The sequence below is a fragment of the Tetrapisispora phaffii genome, chromosome 4, assembly GCF_000236905.1.
Source record: "Tetrapisispora phaffii CBS 4417 chromosome 4, complete genome".
In the NCBI taxonomy this organism is placed as follows: Eukaryota; Fungi; Ascomycota; class Saccharomycetes; order Saccharomycetales; family Saccharomycetaceae; genus Tetrapisispora; species Tetrapisispora phaffii.
In genome coordinates, this window is record NC_016523.1 from 902,328 (window position 1) to 921,747 (window position 19,420).

Genomic DNA, 19,420 nt, shown 5'->3' on the forward strand with positions numbered 1-19,420 from the left:
GTGGTAGGTGAAAATTTCTCACTACAATGTAAATGGCTACATGATAAACACAGATGTACAATACAGCACTAAAGAGCCTAGGAGGATGAATGAACACGTACACATGTTCATTCAACTGTCAGATTAACTCATATATAAGGAGGGCATCTAACTCTATATAGAATAGTTTAATTACACTAATAAAAGATCAATCGATTATTTAACTATAAAGAAGATGGACTATACTAGAGCAACTGAAGTGGCTAATGACACTAACTTAGATGTTGGAACTAACCAACATAAGCTTGTTTCTCCACATAACCCTTATCTCCTCTGGAGGAACTCATCTGCTATAAACCTGCATATCCTTGATTCCCATGCATTCCTGATAGAAACATTAATGTAATCTCCCAAAACGACCCCAGCTACTTTCAAAATCATAAAAAGAGTTTACTGGCTTACATAGCTCACCAACGCATATCAATTTTCGGAATCTCACAAAATAATGGTCCCTTGGCCCAGTTGGTTAAGGCATCGTGCTAATAACGCGGGGATCAGCGGTTCGATCCCGCTAGGGACCATTTAATTTTTTTAAACACATGCCAGCGCGTTACCCGACCTTTTATTGCGGCCCAAACTCAAATTAAGAACCCTACTTAGACCAGAATATCCGGTTAACCGGACAGCCCCCACCTTAAACTTCCCTCTTCTCATTCCTTTTACAGTTTACCATATTGAAATGAATATTAAGTTTCATAATAGAGAAACAATAAGAAAAATTTTTATATACACTGTTAATGGTAAGATGGTAGATGAATTCTACTATATAAAGAGCTTAACTTGTTGTTTACTTTAGTTGAAGTATCTTTTGTATCTTGTATTATGTGTTTTTCAATTCAAATTTTATTTTTCTTTTTGGTTGTGTTTTAACACACCATGACCTTCCAAGTTTTTAAAAGGATATGATGAAGTTATTTGCATTTTTAATCGAACAATTCTTCTCAATATAATTGAGGTTTTAATGGAGATTGCGGTGCCTGTGCAGAAAATTATCTTGTTACATTCAATTGAATGAATCAGGACGCTATATTAGAAAATTCTGATCCTTTTTCCCACTTTATTCAGATATGTATATATGGATGGAACTTGGCGTGTTTTAAAGAAAGAGAGATAATATATTCAGAAGAATGTCTATCTTTAACTCTGCCAATGTCGCATTCGTCTTATGAAAACCGATAATACAGACTTGTTTGTGTTTCATGACATACGCGCTACACAATACCCTTCAGATAACAAGGTGGGCCCCATAGTCGGAGTACGACGAGTCTTGTAGATTGTATGCGTAATCGATTTTGATCACAATACTGAGGTCTTCATTCTCGTCATACTCTAAACTGATTTGCAAGAAACAACACAAAGATTGGGCCCGTATCTACGAATGGAAGGGAACAACAAATATATATATTTCGAGCACTAGAGTTTCCAGATACTATGTATAGATAATTTTGTCGGCTCAATTACTAGTGTTGGGTAACTCCATGCTTTAATGCATGTCTGTAGGAAGGACTCGAAACATAAACATGTATCTTAACTTCTTGAACAAAACTGCAATGTCTTCCTTTAATCAACATGCTTTTCCTCATGAAGGTGCTATAAACAACGGTTCTCACTAGACAAGATATAGCAATATTACCTATTAACCGAGCCGTCTCTCTCTTTCTCTCTCGACAGAGAGAGGCAAAGCATTCCATATCGGTACTGGAGTTCCAGTTTGAGGGTCTTTTCGAAATTCGGAAATTAAAAATCAGTTTTTAATTAAATGAAGAGATCGGGAATGTGAAAACTCACTGTCCATTTTCTCGAGGCCGCGGTTTACTGCTTTAGGTAATTGAGCTAATATTTACTTGTAGAAAAGCGACGTTTGGCGATAGTTTCGAAAGTGTAACGTCCATTTTCTTCATTTAAAATATCTGTATTAGGAAATTGTCAAGTTGAAGAAGATGGGTTCCAGGCTGTTATCAATATACTTCCCATGGATATTGATGGTAATGTTATTGTCAAAGTTAATGGTTCTTTCAATCTATGTAGTGATCGTAGTCTAAGGTAAGCTATATTGCATGCTGTGTTATTTGTACATTAGGTATCTAATGATCTTAAAACCTATCTTGCAATCCAGTCATTAGAGGAACAGAAAAGAAAAGTTATTCGAGTTTTAGAAAAGTGTATATAAGGACCATTTATTTTCAAACGAAGGATATATATTTTCTCCAGTTTGAAACCATCTTATATTTTAAACTTACTGTTCATTCTCTTATTTTTTTATTATTCTTATTATTAGATACTGTATAATTTAAAATACACCAACAGATATATTTTTCATACATTCATATTCGTGACAATGTGTGGTATCTTTACGGTTTATAAGCATGAGAATGCTGAAGCATTCAAGCCAAGAGCTCTACAATTATCCAAGAGAATCAGACATCGTGGTCCAGATTGGTCTGGTAACGTCGTCAAGAACAGCACTATCATGGCTCATGAAAGATTAGCTATTGTTGGTTTAGACTCCGGTGCTCAACCAATCACTTCTCAAGATGGTGACCATATTTTATGTGTCAATGGTGAAATTTACAACCACATTCAAATCAGAGAGCAATTCCCAGACTATCAATTCAAGACTTTAAGTGATTGCGAACCAATCATCCCATTATACATGAAATATGGTGCCGAAGCTCCAAAACATTTGGATGGTATGTTTGCTTGGACTCTATACGATGCCAAGCAAGACCGTATCATTGCCGCTAGAGATCCAATTGGTATTACCACTCTATATATGGGTAGATCTTCCAAGTCTCCAAAGACCGTCTACTTCGCTTCTGAATTGAAATGTTTAACTGATGATTGTGACAGCATTGTTGCTTTCCCACCAGGTCATGTTTACGATTCTGTTACCGACCAGATCACACGTTACTACACTCCGGATTGGATCGATGAAAACAGAATCGCCAACCAACCATTAGATTTAATGAAGATTAGACACAGTCTAGAAAAGGCTGTTAGAAAGAGATTAATGGCTGAAGTTCCATACGGTGTTCTATTATCCGGTGGTTTGGATTCTTCTTTAATCGCTTCTATCGCTGCAAGAGAAACTGAAAAGGCTATGAAGACTGCCAGCTCAGATTCTTTAAGCTCTTCTGTTAACCAATTAACCGGTATTGATGACAACGGTAACCTACGCTCCTCCGGTTGGTCCCGTCTACATTCCTTTGCCATCGGTTTACCAGGTGCTCCAGATTTAATTGCCGCTAAAAAGGTTGCTAAATTTATTGGTTCTGTTCATCACGAACATACTTTCACTTTACAGGAAGGTTTAGATGCTCTAGATGATGTCATTTACCATTTGGAAACTTATGATGTTACTACTATCAGAGCTTCGACTCCAATGTTTTTATTATCCAGAAAGATCAAGGCCCAAGGTGTCAAGATGGTCTTATCCGGTGAAGGTTCTGATGAAATCTTCGGTGGCTACTTATACTTTGCTCAAGCTCCATCAGCTGCTGAATTCCACACTGAATCCGTCAAGCGTGTTAAGAACTTACATTTATCTGATTGTTTAAGAGCCAACAAATCTACTATGGCATGGGGCCTAGAAGCTCGTGTTCCATTCTTAGACAGAGAATTCTTAGATTTATGCATGAACATCGACCCATCCGAAAAAATGATCAACCAAAAAGAAGGCCGTATCGAAAAGTACATCTTAAGAAAAGCCTTTGACACTACTGATGAACCAAATGAAAAGCCATATTTACCAGATGAAATTCTATGGAGACAAAAAGAACAATTCTCCGATGGTGTTGGTTACTCTTGGATTGATGGTTTAAAGGATACTGCTGAAAGAGTTATTTCCGATGAATTATTCGAAAACCCAAGAGAGCACTGGGGCTCCGACATCCCAACTACCAAAGAAGCTTACTGGTACAGATTAAAGTTTGATGCTTTATTCCCACAACCAACTGCCGCTTCTACTGTCATGAGATGGATTCCAAAGGCCGACTGGGGTTGTGCTGAAGATCCATCTGGTAGATACGCTAAAATTCACGAGCAACACATTGGTGCCAAATAATGAACCACATTTAAAATAATATCGTTACTTCTCATTTATTCATAATATAAATATTGAACAATATATAATTGCAATGTAACACTATGAACAATTTAAGGTAAAAAAAGCATCTATTTTTCTAATAATTTATTTGTTGATTTATAACTATTTATAAGATGAAAAGTCTATCTAAATCGAAGGGCAATGTGTCTTCTTTTGTGTATGGTGCTATGCAATTAATTCTTGAAAATACCTGAGCAAAGTTGTTTATTATTTGTTATTTACTGCTTGCGTCAGTGTAGTAGAAAAAATTAGCCGTCTCTTCTCTATTTATTATTACAGATACTTTTGAATGGAACTGCTCTCCGTAATGTGAATTGAATATATCATATCTCGTTATAGGTTTATTGTTTTTGGATTTTTTAGATTTGTCATGGTGAATTGATTTTAATGAAACTGCTCTTTTCAGAATCTCTTTTTTGGATCTTTTGGGCAGAGGATCCTCATCAATTACATATGAAGTCGGTTTACCTTGTTGGTTATTTATCTCTCGGGGCTTGTGGAACAAAGCTTTCATCTTACTAAACATTCTGATGACAGTTATATTTATTCCTAATTTCTATGTATTTATGGGTAAGTGTACTTTCAGGTTTATTTTGATGCCACACCATAAATTATAACTCGTCTTATTCAAGTTGTGAGCCTATATATATTTTTACAATTCAAATGGTCCCTTGATCCTCTGATAATCATGTTTTATGTTTACCAGAAACGATATATAAAATCATACTGGCTGAGCCTATGTAATTGGGAAACCAAAACATATTCAGGGAGATAGTTTGAAGCCACACAGGTTAAGCAAAGATTATCCAGCTTTTTAAATATCAGATCATCGTAAAGGGATCATACTGCAGAACTAAATATAGTACAAATTAAAGAATCACTCAATTGAATCGTATCGGTAGGGACAAAAGTATATCGTTAAGAGTCTCCATTTCGTAAAAATCATCTTAACGAAATTGAACAATGCTTTAAAATGAATTCATTGCATCTCGTAAAAGGATCTAAAAGTGTTTTAACGATTTGTTTTTCTTTGAAACTTATTTTACGAGGCTTACAATTCTCGGTTTAGGAGATTGGCCAAAGCTCATTCTTTGGAAAACTAAATATATAATTATTTATTTAATCTATTTTAACACCTTTAAGACTCTTCTTTGAATGTGTTTTTTGGTAGATATTAGTTGCTGGAAGTCTTAAGGACAAGAACACTCAAGCACGATAGATTTATATGAGAGAGTTTACAGTTGTCTGTCTTTTGATTACTATATTAGCAAAGATCGTTTTATTTTGATTGCTGTAATGAGGTGAGCGGCTAGTTTTTATTCTTCTAAAATTTAGTTATTTTGCTATAAGATCAAGAATAGTTGTAGCTTTTTAATCAGCAAGTGTGTTAGATACATAGTATATTAATACATGCATGGATTTAAATTTGGTTCATTGAATATGCGTCGTCTTCGGAGCGTCACTATGTTACAATTCTCATAAGGAGACGTCCAATCAATGAATAAGAGGACAATGGACAAAAATAGATAACAAATACTTAATAGTTAAACTAGACACGTGAAAACTAACATATTGCGTTTTCTTACGTTTCTGGAAGGACTTGATGCAGACTGTAAAAAGGGTTTTAAGTGCAAGAATTGTTGTTCAGATATTCTCATCAGGTAATTCATTAAGATTCCATTGTTTAATCTAAATGTTGGACACATTTTTTCACCATTTATTTAACTCCTAAAGAGTTTTAATAACAATCAACATTATAATGAAAGCGAATCTTACAATACCATTGATTATCTTTTATGTTGCATATTGTTAATATTTCAAGTGTATCTATCTATTCGTATTTTTGCTTTTAAGGTGTTCGAAGAAAAGCGTGTAGGTCGATGCGGAATTCCTGGAAAAAATGATGCAGTGAACCACACAATACACAGACAAGTGAACAGCTTAAGTGTTGTAACGAAACAAGAAGAGAAGCAAGAGGAGTTTGTTGATTATAAAAAAATGTCTAATTCCGCCGTAATTAATTTATTCGATATTTTTTAAACAAGAATTTTAAAGTGTCCTAAGTTTATCAACAAACGTTATCAATGTCCATCCCCACAGAAGGTGAGTAAGTACTACCAATAGAGATTATAATTTCACTTGATATTATTGTGTTTGTATAAGCAACAATATATACTTTTGTTTTGACAGTTGAAGAGAAGAAGTTATTAATTTCCTAACATTGCCTTAATCTCGCAGATTGATACAAAAATAAATACTATAAAGAGTAGTTAAAGTTTTCACAAAGAAACAAATATTAATAGGTCAACAAAGTAAATGAGATATAGAAAGCTTCAAAAATACAATTAACGCATTTTTTATTAACAATACTTTAAAGAACTAAAAAATAATGCCTTCAAGGAAAAAAGAAAGGAGAGTAAGTTCTTCATTTTCTGAAGCTCTATCTGTCTCTCTAGGTTTACAAGAACAAGGTAACTTAAGGTCTACTGAAAGGGCTAATGTTAAGAGGAATGCAATATTTGATGAGTTTCCACTCGAGTCAACTAATTCATTGACACTGCCTGACAGCATGTCAATGAAAAATAATACAGTCAATATTAATGATAAACTGGTACCCGACAATTCAAAAAATAGAACCTTTTATAATGATTCCATATATCCTCCCGAAAATAAGACTAGTATGAAGTCAATAACTGTTGCAGATATTTTACATAGACAAACAGCTGAATTATCAAAAACCTTTTATGATTCAAACTTCACGGATAAAGATGTGAAAGATTATATAGATATTATCGACAATGATGTGGCAACATCTAACGAGAGCGATAGCAATTCAACGCCAGAACCTTATTTGGGAGATGAATACGATCAACACAGATTGGCCATTAGGACCCAAAAATCGCCAAATATAGCAGATGATGAACAAAGCAGACTACTGACTCCTTCGTCTTCTATAATTGGAGCTGAACTAGACTTGGAAGCACATTATGATGAATTTGAACCGGTTCGAATGGATGCTAGTAGTATTAATCGACAGAATGAATCCAAGTTAATAGATTTTTCACAAATATTGCATTATTTTCCAGCAGCAGTGCTAGGATTATTACTTAATATTCTAGACGCATTATCATACGGTATGATTATATTTCCAATAACAGAACCAATATTTGCTAATATGGGTACTGCAGGTATATCTATGTTTTATATATCATCCATCATTTGCCAATATATTTTATCAGGTGGGTTTTCCAGCTTTCCAACTGGGATTGGCAGTGAAATGATAGAAATTACTCCATTCTATCACACAATGGCATTGGCAATAAAAAATTCGCTTGATGTTCAGGAGGAAATTATAAGCACAACTATCTTCTGTTATGTCATTAGTTCATTGGTTACTGGTTTAGTGTTTTACTCGTTAGGTAAATTGAAATTGGGGAAAATAGTAGCCTTTTTCCCTCGTCATATTTTAATAGGATGCATCGGCGGTGTTGGTTATTTTCTAGTGGTAACTGGTCTAGAAGTTACTACACGAGTAGCCAAAGTTGAGTATTCATGGGAATTTTTATCTTATTTATTGTCCGATTTCAATATAATCGGTAAATGGTTAACTCCAATACTCCTGACAACTATTTTAATATTTACTCAGCATCATTTTCAAAATTCATTGGTACTTCCCTCATTTTACATAATTACAATAATCCTATTCCATTTCATTGTCGCCTTAGTACCGATGTTGTCATTAAATAAATTGAGAGATTCTGGGTGGATCTTTCCTCTTACCAACTCTAACGACAAGTGGTTTGATCATTACAAATATTTTAATGTTTATAATGTGTCTTGGGTATTAATATTAAAACAAATGCCTACAATGTTAGCATTGACATTTTTTGGTATTCTGCATGTTCCAATCAATGTCCCTGCATTGGCTATGTCATTAAATATTGATAAGTTTGATGTTGATAGAGAATTTATTGCACATGGTTATTCTAACTTTCTTAGTGGTTTATTTGGTTCGGTCCAAAATTATTTGGTTTATACAAACAGTGTGCTATTTATTCGTGCGGGTGCAGATTCACCTATTGCTGGATATTTACTGATTGTGTTAACTGCTATCGTAATGTTGATAGGTCCTGTAATTATTTCTTTCATCCCCATTTGCATAGTAGGTTCATTAATATTTTTATTAGGATATGAACTACTTATTGAAGCTCTACTAGATACGGTAGGCAAAGTTACTTTTTTTGAATATACAACAATCATTATTATTGTTTTCACTATGGGAATTTATGATTTTGTTTTAGGTATCATTGTCGGTATATTGTTGGCATGCATTAAATTTATGGTCGATGGAACTAAACTTCAAACAATAAATACCGAATATGATGGAACAATTGCTAAAAGTACTGTATACCGTGACTTTATTCAATCAAAATTTTTGGACGGAATTGGCGAGCAAATATATCTCATTAAATTACAAAATGTTTTATTTTTTGGTACAATAATCTCGATAGAAGAAAAAATTGACACTCTCTTACAATTGAGTGACAGTGATTCCTCTAAACATCGAATAAGGTATTTGATACTAGATTTTAAAAACATTAACGATGATAATATCGATTATTCTGCTGCTGAAGGTTTTAATAGAATAAAAAGGTTCACCCATGGAAGACACATAAAACTGATCATATCATCTATAACTCATACTGATAAAATATATAAAGCTTTCAATAAAATTGGACTATTACAGGATATTGAATTATTTTCAGATCTTAATAATGGTTTGGAGTGGTGTGAAAATAAGTACCTTGAAAAGTATAGAGAACTTCACGAAAAAGCCAAAAAGAGACTGCATTCTAGAATGAGTATTCTTCAGGATAAAAATATTAGTTCACGTCAAATAAATTCAACCTCTTCCGATGGAAACGAATACCAATCAAGCCAAAGATTGATGTCACTGCCTTTGAATACTCCTCGTAACCATCAACTTTTGTCTGTTGCTAGAAATGTTTTTAAAAATGAAACTCAGGCAGTTAGCAGGTTCAAAAATTTAGATAATGGTGAAGATGCATTCACACAGCTATTATTACAATCAATAAGAAGATTTAGACCTGATGTATTTTCTGAATCTAAAGATATTAGAGCCCAAGAGATCAAGTTTTGGACACAGTTGGCACCATATTTTAACAAGATTTTTGTTGAGACGAACTCCACTTTTCTAAATGAAAACAACTTCTTTTTCTTACTAGATTCAGGTGTAATAAAAGTTACTCATGATTTGGCACCGGGAAAGCTGTCAGAAACTATGCTGAGCAGAACTAGTTATGGTATTTTATCCAGTAAAAATAATAGAACGTACAAAACCCACAAAGTAACTTTTATTCCTGAAACTAAATCTGTGATTTGGTTAATTGATAGTGAGGGTTTGAAAAAAATGGAAAAAGAAAATTTAAAGTTATACTCTGAATTGACTTTATTAATAATGTCCATTTCAGATTACAGATTCAAAGCTCTGCTTGGCTATACATTGGTTAATGCATAAAATAATGATTCAATAAAACGCATATCTATTTTAGCTTTAAAACGAAAGTCTATATACCCTTGCGTAACTGTCTGAATTTATTAAAAAAGAATAGCATATTTAGCATATAATTCCATTGAATTTAAATATTTATTAGAAGTTTTATTTCTTATAATTTATAATCCATGTACATTCTACTCATATTTGTGTGCATTATTAACCTAAAAGTAATTATCTACAACATGACAGGAATTTTTTATTACAAATGCATGAGGAACTTGATCAGTGATAGAATAACTATAATAATCACTATTTACTGAATTCCTATAGAGTTCAATTAATTCAGAACGAGTTTGATTCGAAACCCAATGATCTGATTCTGCGAATAATGTCCATAGCTCTATTTGATTTACATTGCACATTTTTACCAATTCTCTTTGGAACTCCCAGTCATGTCTAATTATTTGCATTTCATACTTTGCTAGACCTAAAGATTGTTCCACAAAATTTGAATCTTTAAGGAAAGTGTATGTAGCATGTGCTGCTTTGTTTTCATTATTTAACTCCATGAAAAATGATATTATAAATTTAACTAAAGTTATAGGTAAAAAACCTCCAAATATCTTTTCAGAAACCCAACCAGCCAGTTGAGGCAAATTGGGAATCCAATTTAATATAGTAGATATTTGAGTACCCTTTTCAGAAAGATGTATGTCGATTACTGTAGGCATAAGTAATCCAATTTTCTTAACTTTTCCTTCCAACTTATTTGACATGACAACTTTTTGAGCCATAAAAGCTCCAACAGAGTGACCCATCACGATCAACTCCCTACCATATGCAGCGAATTTGTTTATTATCTCAATCTTATGATGAATTTGCTCATCTAATGTGTATACCGAACACTCGTTCTCTTTTAGATTAGAATTCCCACTACTCATACCAGCATGTGAAATGCCCAGTATATCCCATTCTGGGTTCTTTACGTGCAATAACTTTAAAAATTCTTCGTAGTATTCTAGTAAACCTGGATTACCTGGTATCCATACAAACAATGGTGATAATTTATCAGTTTTTGTTAGATCAACACTTAGCTCATCTGCAACGTAGGTTCCTTTAATAGATAAGATTGAAGTCGGAAACTTCGAATCTTTAAAAACAGTAATAGTCATGATTATTAACTACACAGTTTAAATGACAAAGTTTATCATCTGTTCATTTGTATACGCATGAAGAAGCAAAACTCTTAATTGCTTTCTTTTTTGTTTAATATGGGTTTCTTAACATTTCTGATAAATTTTATATTTGTTATCTCACCTCATCTCATCGCGTACTTAACAATTGAAATTCAGTCACTATCAAGAAGAGAAAGAACCTATAAAAGATAAAGTTTTTATTAAAAGTCATTCTAATTGATACTACACCTTCAAGAAAGTCAGTGAACTCTAACAAATTATAATTTTATGAACAAATTATTATATTCAAGTTGTAATTATGTTTAAGCTTTTGTTATTTTATAATTCTAAGTACTCTACACTATATGCCGTCAATGCTTTTATTTCTGGGACTGTTGCACCCGAAGTTTGATAGTGATTGTTACGTTTACCTAATGTACCATCAATCAAATGCCATAGCTTGTTGCTTTTTTCGATCATTTCCACTTGTTTATCAATGTACTCAGATAATTGAGTCAACAATGGTCCTTCAATAGAAAATAGACCACTAGCATCTAATACAAGCGATAATAAAACGAATAATTGTTCATTGTGTTTCTTTTCTTCTTCATTGTTTGGATCAATTACGAAATCAATAAAATTTTGAATATCGATTTTGTTTAAGTTCTTCAGTTCTAATTTAATAGAATCCTTTGTATAATCTTGAAGAATCCTTAAAGATATGTCAACAGATAGTTCGCCATTTGTTATAGAGAATAATTCGGTTAGTAGTTCATCTATTGGTAAGTTGGGACACGTAACGACTGCTTGTTTAAATAATCTTGGATGTTCTCTTAGCTTTAGCAAAAGATTTTTGGTTTGATGGATAGGGAATAAAGGATGTGTTAATAAGAACGTCAAAGCACTTGGATATTCCTTTTGGAAGTTCTTGAAAATTAAATCTATAACGTCTGATAAGAACGTTACATCAAAGATAAATCTTTCATTATCTGTGTAGTAATTTTGTTGAATATATAAGTCTCCAAAGAAGATATCATCAAATTTTTTAATATCATTTTCGGTGCTTGATAATTTTTTTAAAATAGCTTCATATTTGAAATCATGCCTTTTCACTAAATTGGCATCATCTGTAAACAAAGGTTGTAGTATATTTGACTTAAATGACTTCGAAACATCGAAACTGTTACCTAATGAGTCTTTTAAAGTACCAGTACCCACATTGGCATTGATAATTTCTAATGCGGTAATTGGGCTTGGACCATTCTTCACTGAGACACCAATTGCAATCGTTTTGTGATTATTAGATGCGTCATTTGTTTCAATTACAACAGATTTCAATAGTTGGAACATTTTCACATGACCTAGAACACGCTCCGCTAAAGTAGCTCTGTGGACCAAATCCAGAATAAAGATCTTGTTATCGACTGTCAATAAAATTCTGTTGTTGGAGACTGGTTTGAACGAGATGGCTTGAGATTTCTTTAAATCAATCTGAGGCAATGTAATAGTATCGACCAATTGACATTGTGGTAAGGAATACACAAACATTTGATTTTTGTACAGTCTATAAAGTTTACCAAATTGGTATGATATTTTGGAATCCTTGCATTGTATGTCTTCTAAAATTGTGGATGATAATTCCTTGATGGATGTCTTGTCTTGTCCAAAGAGTTCATATAATTTATAACTTAACTTATTCCCTTCTATTGTTGATAAGATGATGGCAAACGATTTTTTATTTTCTACAAAGTGTTCTGAAAAATAAATGTTATCATAAGAGGTGTTAACAGAGTTCAATAGTTTTAATTTGAAGTCGAAAATTTGAATGAAGCCATTTCCCAAAGTCACAACGATTGTCTTATCCTCTTTATTAATTTTAATTCCTACAACACTAGCATCGCATTTAACTGTGTATGTCTCTAAAGCATCACTTTGAGTGGTGCTGAACTTATCAGGATCAACAGTCTTAATCGCTACATGTAAAGTATTTTTCTTGTTCACTGCTAAATTATACACCCAGATTTCAAACAACTCCTCAGTGTCGGCATCCTTGTATTGAGCAACATTACAAGCAGTGACATTGTTTGTTGATGGAATGGGCACAGTTTGGGAAACATTTGGAGTTGGATTAATCACATATTGTGACACAGCACAACCGGAGACACCAATAGTAATCTTATTGGAGTCCAAAGTAAAATCATCTGCAACTTGCAACAACTTGGATTGAACATTGTAATCACTCAATACAGCTATCTTTGGGAGAATCGCTAATCTAAATGGTTGGGACAGGGATGGCATTGCGGATAGTTCTTTATATTTTACTCCTTCTCTATATTACAACTCTGAAAACAAAAAAACCAAACACTTTGCAGAAGCACCGTTCAATGAACTAACCTTCAACTTAACAACACATGTAAACCTTTGATAAACCATTTACATCGAACAAACTTAAAACATCTAATATGCATCTCATCTCATCACTTTGCTTCAAAATTTGCCATGCCCAAAATTTTTCAGTCTCTGCCGTGGAACGTGACCGCTGAACCGAGGACGTCAAACAAGATAAAGTGTCACATACTCAAATATCATTATAAAGATGGATGAAGATGGCTCTTTCTGTCTATTGGAGTGGCTGCTTCCCAACAATGGACATGTGCACCACGTAGTTTACTGATGATAGTTCAATAGTTCCGACTACTTTCTTTTCTGAAAACACCCTCTTATTTGGAGGCTCAACGAATGGATCCATTCATCTCTGCTCTACAGATTGTCCACTTGTCCCGGTATGAGTTAATAAACAACCATTAAATCTGAAGTAGACACCTATAGCGTGTGACAGCTCTCACAACTATCTGCTTTGTTTAATGTTCTTCGTGGTGTTTGGAAATATTTTATTTTATTCTTCTATAATATGTGCATGTATCTTATTAGCAGTGATGCTTTCTGACATTTCGAAAAGTGAAAAGCTCATCACCAAAATTCGATAAAAATTTTATAAAAGAAAGGGATGGCCCCAAGTTTGATATGGGTGATATGTTTCCCTTTGTACTCATATGTTGGGTGCATTTTAGGGCAGCTGACTTGAGCCTGACTGAAAGAGAAGTTTTTGAGCAACTATGGATATGGTTTCATTGATCGATGAGTTCAAGGTGTTGAAGAAGCAAGCACTTGATAGTCTGATAGAGGATAGGAAGTTCTTGGAGGCAGATGAGAAGGAGAGGAAAAGTGTGCTGAAACCTAAAGTTTACTCCATAAATATGGACGATGACGGTGATGGGGATGCTGGTGACGACTTGCTAACAAACAACTCGGAGAGAGCTCTACTCACGTACACAATTCGGGATTACGAAGAATGGGAAGAATCATTGAAAAGAAAGCATAAGAATGTCACGAATACCAGTACATCTTCTAGTTCGCAGCAACAAACAGCTAAATTCACATATGATAAAGAAATTCACAGGATGAAGAAACGTCAAGGTAAATTTGCAACAGATGAAGAAATCACTAGAGGAAGCGCAATGAAAGAAGTCCTGGACGATGGCAAACTATTAATAAAGGATGATAAACATCTAGTTAATGGATTCATTAGCGATATAAATAAAGTCTCGAATGATAGATATATAAAGAGAATGAAATTGAATGCTGTCAATAATGACGCTACTGGTAGTAAAGTTTCACATGATAAAGGTAAAACAAGTTATAATAATGCAAAGAATAAAGATTTTAACGATAAATTAGAAGGGTAAACGTCAAGATATAGCGATGGTAATGACTAAATTTAAAGTAATTTTAAATACAGAAATAAAGCTATAATTATATTCTTAGTTTATATTTCAATTACAAATTCATAAAATAAATATTGATTAGACATTATTGGTGCTTATTGTTCATTATTCTGATTATAGAGAAGGATAAGGAATGCATCTCAAAAACACTAGTGTAAATATAATGATTCTCCATCATAATGAATCTAATTGCCAACTGATACAACTTCTTCTTCTTCTACATATTCGAATATCGAGTTATCATCTCTAGAGCCGACTGGATGTGTCTCCAGTTTAGATTGAGCTTCCTCAGCGGCCCTCTATTTTTCTTGATACTTCTTTTGAATCTCAGCCATCTCTTCATTATGTTTTTCTTGTAATTCGGTTAGTTTCTTTTGTAGTAATTCATCTTGCTCTCGCTTCATCTTTTCATTCTTCATTTTTATTTCATTTTCATGTGCAATCCTTTCTTCTTCTAATTTCTTTGTTAAAATAGATAGTTGATTGTTTTCTGAGATAGTTTCATTCTTGATAATGGCTAATTTATCAAACTTTGCAGCAATTTGCTCGTCTATTTCATTCAGTCTTGGCAGGTAATCCTTTTCAACATTAAGTTTTTGTAAGACATCTTTATTCAGTTTATCCTTTTCCTCGTGGTCTTTAATTTCATTCTCCAGATTTAACTTCTTTACTTGTAACACTTCAATGTCTTTTTGAATCCTCATGTTATTTTCATTGATAGCTTCAATTTTGGCAATCTTTTCATCTAATAATGTTGTTAGGTTCTCTAAGTTACCATTCCAAATATTGTATTCATTAGTAATCGCTTCCTTCTCATTATTCAATTTTTCAATCTCATTCTTGACATCTAATTGCTTAGCTAATAAATCCTCTTTGGCATTTATTTTCTGCAATTTCATCAATTCGGTCTCCTTAATAACTTTACCTTTATCAACATTGTACTTACTCTGAACGTCTAAGACATTTTTAACAAGCTGATATTCCATAATTTCAATTTTTTGCTGTTTTTTCATATTAGAAATTTTCTTTTTCTCTTCTATATCATCCAGCTGCTTTTGTAATTCAACTAATTTATCTTCATATTCTTGTTTTTTAGTATTATATTTCTCGTCTTCTGCAGCATTGAAGTTCTTTAACCATTCACTGTGAAGCTTTTGCTCGTAGTTCATTTGGTCATATACTGCCTTGGACACAATGTTATATTCATTTGTTCTCACTAGATATTCTGGATTTTCTGGACTAGCAACAGCATGAGTTTCTGGAACTGCCACACCAAGGGTCATGTTTGATGCACCGGCTTTCGCAGTTTTATTGGAACCCTTAGCTCCCGAAATTAGACTCTTGATGGAAAAGGTTGCATTGGTCTTTGGTGCACTTAATAAATCTGTGCAAATTGGTGGAATTCTAACCATCGGAACAATGGATGGATCTATTGGACCGACAGCATCTTGCTCAGTATCTTCCTCTTCTTCCTCTTCATCCAAACTTTCTCCTTTAGACTCATGTTGGGAAGCTTCTGTATCGACGACATTGCTCTGCTCTTCTAGAATTTCTGCATTTTTGGAAACATTTTCATTCTGTGAATCCAATTCACCTATAATGCTTTCTATTTTCTCGCTTATATTCTCTTCTGCATTGTTATCTTCTTCTTCCTCTACATATTTTTCTTCCTCTACGGATTCATCTCCGTCTTCATCTTCCCCTTCGTCTCCATCATCATCATCCTCTTCACTTTCCTCCTCTTCATCACTTGACGAGCTTTCTTCAAGAACTAACTCGTTCTTATCCTCATCCAAGACTAGCACTCTCGAAGACTTCTGCAATTCGTGCAATTTATGTTCTTTTATTTGTAATTCCATTAGCAATTGTGCTTGTCTTTTTTCGTTGTCGAGCAAGTATTTAGGGAATTGAATATCTTTGGCTCTCTTGTCATTCTTTGCGAGAGATGAATATCCCATTTCTCCAGGGACCATCTTATTAAAATTTGATGTTGCACTTGTGGTAGGAAACTTTTTTTCCTTCAAAGATTTAGCATAGTTGCTCCTTACAGTGTCTTGTGGATTTCTGAAAGGTGAAATATATTCAGTATTCTCACTTTTCCTAGAAATATGACGAGTTAAAAAAGTTTGTTGTGGTTCCTGTCCAGGATGGTCCTCTAAAACAGTGAATGTGTCTTTTCTCTTTGACATATTGGATGGATAATTATCTTTGTTGAATAGTCAATCTAATTACGGCACACTTTGATAACAGTTTCAAAATACAAAATGTCTTGGCTTTTGTTTGACACAATTGTTGGAAATTCTGCGAATTGGAACCAAGAACTAGCTATACCTTGTTAAAAACCAATGTTAATTCCAATATATATTCTAGCGTCAAAATCGTTATTAAATTAACCTGAATTCAAATGAAGTGTATATATATGTCCAATTCAATGTAATTAATCTTACTGTTTATCTTTTATTCCCAATGTTATACTTAATTTATACTGCAGCCAGAAAAACAGAAGGTTTACATATTTCTTTTTAGAAAAAGTGAAGTGCATCTGCCCCCCTCACTTGTTCCCCTCTCCCATTAACATTTGCATATTGGTGAATTTTCTTTTTTTCACCCCTTCTTAACATTTACGATTTTTATTATTACTACTGCATTTTTGAATTATGCTTTGAAAAAAGCATGAGCTGAGGTTGTGAATAGAAGAATATAAGCGTCAGAAAGTAATCTGACGAAGCAGCGACGTCGGAGGTTCTAAGTAATTTTCAATGGGGAATTTTGTGTTCACCATTAGTATAAATCGACGGTAAGTTCCATCATTTCTATTGAATTACACAACTTCGAAACCCCATTCGTCATACGATATTTTTTTCTTAATTCTCACTGGATAGTCTTCCTCTGCGCAGCAGCAGGTGCCAAATATAAGTAACAAAATGGCTTGTCACCTCACTACATTTTTCTTTGGTTCCGATGAACACAACATCGACACCTCGTCCCCTTTCTGAGGTCAAACTGCATACATCCCCTACCCACCCTCAACCTCGCCCAGCCCAATCTTGTAAGAGACACAGAAACTGCGTCGACTTCCCTTAACACCAGCCTGAGAGGCGGGTAAAACCAACAGTTTGCCTTCGACTAACTGGGTATCGTAATATATTTATCAAACCCAACCCATAACAGTAATCACAAACGCATAACGACAACCTACACTTGCTCTATTCAACGCTTGTTACGCAATGCACATCGCAACCCCCATCTCATTACATCCGTAGACCCAGTTCAACAAGCCATCGCACACACGCGTGGACCATCACTGCCCTGATAACCCAATCCACCACAACTTAAGTGCAAGACACAGCTTCTAAAGTGGCAAAAAAGATACACAAATCTTATCCCCCATTTTCCTTCTTACTTATATACTTTTCAATAGAAACGGAATAAGAATTAGCCGCCGATGTTGTTCTCTCATACTATGGCGGTAGCCACCGGGTAACAGTACCACGGTTGGGGGAATCTGCAGTGGACTGTCACCCACTAGGGATTAGCATCAGTGATTTAGAGAAGCAGAGTGTATATAAGAGTCGATAGAGGTTGGTTCATCCAGCTGAGTTGACCACTATAGGTTGGCATATGAGGTCCAGGACCAAGAGAGAGAGAGAGAGAGAGAGAGAGAGAGAGAGTCCTTGTTTTCCCTGGAACGATTGCCTGTTTAATTTACGTGAGAGGGCCATCATCACTGGCAAATATATAAGTATTATATAGAGTTTTAGAAGTTAAAGATGTCGTTGAAGAGGTTGTTGAAAGAGAAGAGACTGATTGAGAAGGAGTTGAGTGGGTATTCTGAAAGTATCGAGTTGTTAGAACCTGTTGCTTTCGAGAATTTTCTGAAATGGAGGGCGGTATTGAAAGGTCCTGTGAATACTCCTTATCACAAACATTCGTTCAAGTTATTGATCGAGTTACCATCAGAGTATCCTCTAGTGCCTCCTGCCATCACGTTTGAGCCTTATTCAATGCCGCATTGCAATGTGGAGTTTAGTACGGGCAAAATATGTCTGAATATCTTGGAACATGAACATTGGTCCCCGGTTTGGAACCTTATGTATGTGATGGTTGCATTGTACCAATTACTACAAGAACCAGTTGTCGACAGTCCATTGAATATTGACTTGGCTAATATATTGAGAGCCGGTGACACAAGTGCATACCACGGTCTGATTAACTATTATCTTCAAGAAGATACGGCAACACACTAATTCAAATCCACCATAGTTTCTGCGAAATTGAAACCATAATGCACTGGTGATCAACAGACTATAAAATGACGACATGCACTTCACAGTTTCAGAAGAGTTTCCCACAAGACTGCCCCTCACAGTTTGCGAGAGCCAGAAATCCTGGTCACTACTGCAGGGGGGCGGATGGAGGAATTGGAAGAAGAAGAGCTTTCTAAAAGCTCTATCCTAACTGTTCACAGAATTGGTAGCCACTAAGCAAGTGACACAATATGTATCAGTTGCTTTTATAATGGTCCTTGAGCTTGTCAATGTGGACTGGTGATGGTTCAACATGCGCTGTTACGCAGATGTTTGTGACCAACCGGGTAACGCGCTTCGTTGTTTTGGCGTTTTATGTTTCTCACTACATCCTCACTCACTCGGTTAGTGAGCTCCTTTATCTTCCAAGAACATTGCAACAACATGAGAGCAGACAACATTTGAGAGAGAGCGAATAAAATCTGAATTTTGAGAAACAGAAGAGAGAGACATTAGCGTTGATGACAATTTGTCAATAAACAGTGAATCGA

The 19,420-nt window shown here is 34.5% G+C and overlaps 8 protein-coding genes and 1 non-coding gene across 9 annotated transcripts; 5 read left to right on the plus strand and 4 right to left on the minus strand.

Moving 5' to 3' along the window:
- The first annotated feature begins 486 nt into the window (after positions 1 to 486).
- On the plus strand, positions 487 to 560 carry TPHA0Dtrna8I. Its single transcript has one exon. It is a non-coding gene; the product is annotated as a tRNA-Ile (tRNA).
- A 1,817-nt stretch (positions 561 to 2,377) lies between these two features.
- Positions 2,378 to 4,102, plus strand: ASN2 (asparagine synthase (glutamine-hydrolyzing) 2; the record flags this gene model as incomplete). Its single annotated transcript, XM_003685439.1, has 1 exon — positions 2,378 to 4,102. The coding sequence occupies one exon, from the start codon at positions 2,378 to 2,380 to the stop codon at positions 4,100 to 4,102; it is 1,725 nt and encodes a 574-aa protein (XP_003685487.1).
- Positions 4,103 to 4,358: 256 nt separating this feature from the next.
- TPHA0D04205 (uncharacterized protein) lies at positions 4,359 to 4,670 on the minus strand (the record flags this gene model as incomplete). Its single annotated transcript, XM_003685440.1, has 1 exon — positions 4,359 to 4,670. The coding sequence occupies one exon, from the start codon at positions 4,668 to 4,670 to the stop codon at positions 4,359 to 4,361; it is 312 nt and encodes a 103-aa protein (XP_003685488.1).
- Positions 4,671 to 6,533: 1,863 nt separating this feature from the next.
- Positions 6,534 to 9,683, plus strand: VSB1 (Vsb1p; the record flags this gene model as incomplete). The annotated part of the gene is made up of 1 exon (XM_003685441.1): positions 6,534 to 9,683. The coding sequence occupies one exon, from the start codon at positions 6,534 to 6,536 to the stop codon at positions 9,681 to 9,683; it is 3,150 nt and encodes a 1,049-aa protein (XP_003685489.1).
- A 200-nt stretch (positions 9,684 to 9,883) lies between these two features.
- On the minus strand, positions 9,884 to 10,834 carry TPHA0D04220 (bifunctional triacylglycerol lipase/ester hydrolase; the record flags this gene model as incomplete). The annotated part of the gene is made up of 1 exon (XM_003685442.1): positions 9,884 to 10,834. The coding sequence occupies one exon, from the start codon at positions 10,832 to 10,834 to the stop codon at positions 9,884 to 9,886; it is 951 nt and encodes a 316-aa protein (XP_003685490.1).
- A 342-nt stretch (positions 10,835 to 11,176) lies between these two features.
- UTP8 (Utp8p) lies at positions 11,177 to 13,135 on the minus strand (the record flags this gene model as incomplete). Its single annotated transcript, XM_003685443.1, has 1 exon — positions 11,177 to 13,135. One exon carries the CDS (start codon positions 13,133 to 13,135, stop codon positions 11,177 to 11,179), a length of 1,959 nt encoding a protein of 652 aa, XP_003685491.1.
- Positions 13,136 to 13,953: 818 nt separating this feature from the next.
- Positions 13,954 to 14,583, plus strand: SYF2 (Syf2p; the record flags this gene model as incomplete). Its single annotated transcript, XM_003685444.1, has 1 exon — positions 13,954 to 14,583. One exon carries the CDS (start codon positions 13,954 to 13,956, stop codon positions 14,581 to 14,583), a length of 630 nt encoding a protein of 209 aa, XP_003685492.1.
- A 338-nt stretch (positions 14,584 to 14,921) lies between these two features.
- On the minus strand, positions 14,922 to 16,811 carry TPHA0D04250 (uncharacterized protein; the record flags this gene model as incomplete). Its single annotated transcript, XM_003685445.1, has 1 exon — positions 14,922 to 16,811. The coding sequence occupies one exon, from the start codon at positions 16,809 to 16,811 to the stop codon at positions 14,922 to 14,924; it is 1,890 nt and encodes a 629-aa protein (XP_003685493.1).
- Positions 16,812 to 18,392: 1,581 nt separating this feature from the next.
- Positions 18,393 to 18,869, plus strand: PEX4 (E2 ubiquitin-protein ligase peroxin 4; the record flags this gene model as incomplete). The annotated part of the gene is made up of 1 exon (XM_003685446.1): positions 18,393 to 18,869. The coding sequence occupies one exon, from the start codon at positions 18,393 to 18,395 to the stop codon at positions 18,867 to 18,869; it is 477 nt and encodes a 158-aa protein (XP_003685494.1).
- Between the last annotated feature and the right edge of the window lie 551 nt (positions 18,870 to 19,420).